Source organism: Lactuca sativa, chromosome 2, assembly GCF_002870075.4.
Source record: "Lactuca sativa cultivar Salinas chromosome 2, Lsat_Salinas_v11, whole genome shotgun sequence".
NCBI lineage: Eukaryota > Viridiplantae > Streptophyta > Magnoliopsida > Asterales > Asteraceae > Lactuca > Lactuca sativa.
The window spans coordinates 76353969-76359321 of record NC_056624.2 but is presented as its reverse complement, the minus strand read 5'-3'; the positions used below and the strand labels follow the sequence as shown (position 1 = coordinate 76359321).

Genomic DNA, 5353 nt, shown 5'->3' with positions numbered 1-5353 from the left:
AACTGATCAAGCGACGAATCAATAGCGGCGACGCGTCGCCGCTATTAATATTACCGGTGACTTTTGGGACTTTTACCGGTGACTTTTGTCGCCGGTAATGACCTTTTTCCTTGTAGTGTTGGTATCCAAACACAGAAAAATCACTCCATCATAACTTAATTGTCATCTTTATTCCACCGTCCAACTACATTAAGCACAACTTCAACACCACCCTTATTCATTAATTCTAGCCAACACCATATTATCTTTATTGCCAAACCATCCTCAGATTCAAAAAAATCATTTGTTGGTCAATTTATTTAATTGAAAAAAAAAAAAAAAAAAAAAAAAAAAAAAAAAAAAAAAACGAATAAGAAGCGACGCATAAATCAAGAGGAAAGCAAACACGTGTAATTGATCAGAAAAAGCCCATGTTTCATTATCTACATCCCAAAGGTCACCACCATCTCCATTACAGGTAACCTTAATCACCGATACCATTAACCTCCAACCTTATTACCTTAAGATTTGTTACCTGCAACATAGATAAAAACCCACTTCTCATTCCCTTGTTCATCACCATCTCCCCCTAATAATCCGCGTCATAGATAAGTGATTTTGTGACATTTGATAAAAACCCGAATGACCATTTTTGTAATTTTGTGTTTTCTTCTCACACCGGCAATTAATAATTACCATGTGCAGTATCCATACTTGCTTTTTATATTGCATAAACATTTCATGATCCTACATCTAATATCATTTTAAACTACATTTGCCATTAAAGCAACTAATTAGTTTATTCACTACTGCTATGTATAATATTTTTCAAAAACAAATTGATTTGGGCTAAATTTCTTTTCTAGCAATTTAAAATATGATATAAGCTTAAGCTAAGAAAGAATAACAACTTACAGTTGTTTTAATCAATTTTTTAAAAATGTATAGTACAATATATATTTTTTTAATATTAGTCACTTTATTGCTAATCACTTTAATAATGATATAAATAAAGAAAAGTTACAATTATTTGTACCATATCGACAAACAATCTTTCTTCTTTATTCTCCAATTAATCATAATTGATAATTAGTAATCTTCCTTCTTGGGTCATCCTAATCTCTTTTCAGTACCCTCATGATAATACCAAACAAACAATCTTTTTTTCTTTTGCGCAATTGATAATTGTCGGTTCATTCATACTTCTTTTTTCTTTTGCATAAACGTTTCTTGTTTGTGAATCTAATATCATTTGGAACTACTTTTTCTATACAACCCATCAAAAAAGAAGGAAAAATCTAGAATGGAGGTTGCTAATAACTTGATTGGAAAAGCCGTGGATTTGCTGTTCGGAGTAGTTAAACAGGAGATTGACTACGTCCGGAATTGTACTGAAAATATTGATAAGCTGAAGAATGAAACTCAAAAGCTGAATGATATGAAGGGCATGGTTCAACAACGAATCAATGTAGCTAAAGATAAAGGAGATCGTCTCTTAGATGGTGTGCAGAATTGGATCGAAAAGGCCGAAGCTGAAGTATTTAAGTCCGGGGAGTTTCTTGAAGGAGAAGCTATTGCCAAGAAGACATGCTTCAACTCACGACTATGTGTCAATTTGGGCACCCTTCGTCATTACAGTAAGATGGCAACATCAAAGACAAGTACTATTCTACAGATCCACGAAGATGGCAAAACATATGAGAGTTGTGTCTCCATTGCTGCTCCCACTCCAAGTATCCTAGACCTATACGAACGCAAGAATCTTGATGATATCGATACACACAAGTTTACTTTGGGTGAAATCATTAAAGCTCTCTCAGATGAAAGCATACAAATCGTTGGAATCTTCGGCTCAGGAGGCGTAGGAAAAACAACATTAGCGAAGGAAGTTGTTGCAGAAGTGAAGAATCTATTTGCAGATATTGTGTTTATAACCGTCTCAAAAACTGTAGACGCTACAAAGATTCAAGAAAAGGTGAATATAGCAGCAAAGCGAATAATCAATGGGGACAAGGTTCTAATCGTTTTAGATGACATATGGGAGGAGCTATTACTCTCTGATGTGGGCATCCCGTGTGGGAATAACCACATGAACTGCAAGATTTTGTTAACATCAAGAAGCAGAAATGTATGTGAAGCAATGAATGTGCAACGTAATATCTGTGTAAACACTTTGACTGAAGACGAATCGTGGATACTTTTTAAACGTGTGGTTGGTGAAAAAATAGAGACAGACACTAGCTTGAAAAAAATCGCAAAAGCTGTCGTTCAAGAATGTGGTGGATTGCCACTCATCATTCAAGCTGTGGGAAGAGCCTTGAGAAGCAAATCCAGTCCTATATGGGAGGCGACACTGGATAGGCTACAAAAACATGCTCCTCTAGATATCGCTCCTGAGATAAGGAAGGCGTTTACTCATTTGAAGCTGAGTTATGAGTATCTTGAAAGTGAAGAAGCTAAATCGTGTTTCTTACTAAGTAGTTTGTATAGAGAAGATGGATCCATTCCGATTACAGATTTGGTAAGCTATGGGGTGGGTCTAGGGATATTTAGTAATCTCGATAGTATTCAAGATGCAAGAAATAGAGTTCAAATTGCAGTTGACACTCTCAAATCATCTTTCTTGTTATTGCCAACGGAGTACAAAGATCTTGTTGAAATGCATGACGTTGTTCGTGATGTGGCATTGTTAATAGCTTCTAAAGGTAAAGACAATTTTTTGGTGAATTCTGGAAAACGTTTGAGAGAATGGAAGCCAACAAAGAATACTTCTGAAAGCTACACGAAGATCTCTCTCATGTATAATAAAATTTCTGAGCTTCCTGATCAAGACCTTCAATTCCCTTTTCTTGATACCTTCATTATACGAGGAAATGAAGTTTCATTTGTCCCTGATGAATTCTTTCGAGGAATGAAAGAAGTTAAAGTTCTAGATTTGTCTTATAACAATCTCTCCTTCCTCCCACAATCAATGAAACTGCTCAAAAAACTCCGCATGCTTGATCTAACTGCGAACGATGGCATCAATGAAATTTCTTTACTTGGGGAGTTAAAAGACCTTGAGATTCTAATGCTTGGATTTACTCGAATTGAACAGATTCCTGAAGAGATTGGTCAATTGACCAGTTTAAGGATGCTGAATCTTGAGTGGTGTGACTCTCTATCATGTATAACACCTGGTGTCATATCAAGGCTCACTTGTTTGGAAGAGTTGTACATTTTGCACTGTCGTGGAGATATTGCTGAACTTAGTCTTGTGGAACTAAGTAAGTTGAAGTCGTTTAGAACTCTACATTTATTTGTGTATAATCCTGGTTTTTTCTCCAAAGGTACTGCCGAATTGGAAACATTATCGGGGTTTTATATTCAAATTGGTGACAGATCAGATTATGTTTTTTCAATACAGAAATCTCATATACGACGCCTACTGTATATTGCTCGTGTTGGGAACGTATTTACTGATTCAGTGAAGAAACTGATTCAGGTAAGTGAGTCTATTGTGTTGGAGTCGATAGAAGATATGGATAGCATTCTACCAGACATGTATGAAGAGAATTTTAATGATTTAAAGTCTATCACTTTGCGTGGTTGTCACAATGTTTCATGCTTGGTGAAGACTATGGAACAAGATACAATGCAAATCTTTGGTGAAAGTGAAACAAAGGAGAAGTTTTTCGCCCAAATGGAAGAAATCATCTTGGTAGATCTGCAATGCTTGGAGCTTCTATGGGATTGCCCACATCAATATATAAGCTTTGGTAATCTACAAATAATCAAAATTAAAGGCTGCCCCTCCTTGGTAAGTCTAATTCCAGTAGCTGTAGCACAAGGGCTTGTGAATCTGAGTGAGATAGAGATTCAAGATTGTGATAATCTTGTAGTAGTGATTTCGGCCAGTGATGAACATAAAAATGATGGTGAAATTGAGCAAATAGAAGGCACTGAAATTGATGTAGAGATCGTGTTCTCTTGCCTTACCAGTATTAGCTTGAGTGGTTTATCTGGACTTGAGAGCTTCTACTCTGGTCATTCTACCATCAAATATCCTTCTTTGAAGTTTATAAAGGTGGAAGGTTGTGTAAGCATGACTAGATGGGGTCATGGAGTCCATGTTATACCTAACATCAAATTTCATGATCAAGGAAGAGATTGTTCCATCAATGATATCATCGCAAATGAGGTATGTAAAAGGTAGATCCACACATATATACCATTATATTATTGTTTTGTTATGTGGTCTAACGTGTTAATAACTTTTGTAGGCCAGTGGAGAAATAGAATTTGGAAGTCTGAAATGATGATTAAAAAAGTACATCCCTAATGAAACACATGGTACTAGTGAATGGATTTTATAGTATGTTTTTTTTTTCGAATGATATGTTTAATATTGTATCGTGTGTATATATATATATATATATATATATATATATATATATATATATATATATATATATATATATATATATATATGAAACAACTCAATACCAACTAGGCAAATACTGATATTGCTATAATAGTACATATATTTTGGTGCAATATCTTAATGTTTTGAGCTATATTTTAAATTCAAAATAAATGATATTGATATGCTTTGATTTGATAATCTACAAATAAATTTATAGCTGATAAGATAAAAAGCTAAGTGAAGCAGATAAGGACCAAAGTGAAGATATAGACAAAAGTAGAAGTATGTGATGCGTCCAAGCACATATACACGACTCGTAGAGGCTTAAGACTTCGACCAATAAGTGGACACTTACCACAAAGTGATGCGTCCAAGACAATTAGGTGTCACGTTTGCTATCGGTTTAGAAAATCGATATAAGGCATGATCTCTAAGCCTAAAAGTGGTGCAATTTGCGGCAATCTTAGCACACAAGTTGAAAGATTAATTTTGAAAACCATAAACCATTTGAAGTTGGAAATCAACATTGGAACATTATTTTGAAGATCAAAGAGTGGAGTTCTTTAGGAATCGTTTGGTTTGCTTTATTATATGAATTCTTTCTGTTTTCTAGTTATAATTATGGGTTGATCGCCTTTTACTTTCGCTCAGATGTAGAGGAACCACTTTGATTATGCTTTGATTATAGGATTTGGATTTATTAGTTGTTTAATTGATTGTGCTTGATTTCTCATAGATCCTTATGTACTGAAGATTCGATTTTTCATTACATATTTATGTGGTTTATATAGATTAGAGAACCAATCCGACTATATTAAGTTGAATCACAACATGTTTTACGACCGTCAAAGTTGTTATGATTAGTAATGGACATAATCCTAAGGGTTAATAAATAAAAACTTTAATGTGCAAGATTACATGTAATAACTATTAAAACATTGTCGTAGGCATCCTAAACAAATAAAATAT

General features: G+C 34.4%; 1 protein-coding gene across 2 annotated transcripts; it reads left to right on the top strand.

The window, feature by feature from the left end:
• The first annotated feature begins 297 nt into the window (after positions 1-297).
• LOC111880110 (disease resistance protein At4g27190) lies at positions 298-4387 on the top strand. Of its 2 annotated transcripts, XM_042899099.2 has the most exons (3): positions 298-457; positions 1289-4159; positions 4242-4387. In XM_042899099.2, exons 2-3 carry the CDS (start codon positions 1418-1420, stop codon positions 4275-4277), a joined length of 2778 nt encoding a protein of 925 aa, XP_042755033.1. In that variant the 5' UTR covers positions 298-457; positions 1289-1417; the 3' UTR covers positions 4278-4387. The 2 variants fall into 2 exon arrangements, with proteins under 2 accessions (XP_042755033.1, XP_023732277.1); XM_023876509.3 differs by lacking the exon at positions 298-457 and having other exon boundaries at positions 1013-4159.
• Positions 4388-5353: the final 966 nt, after the last annotated feature.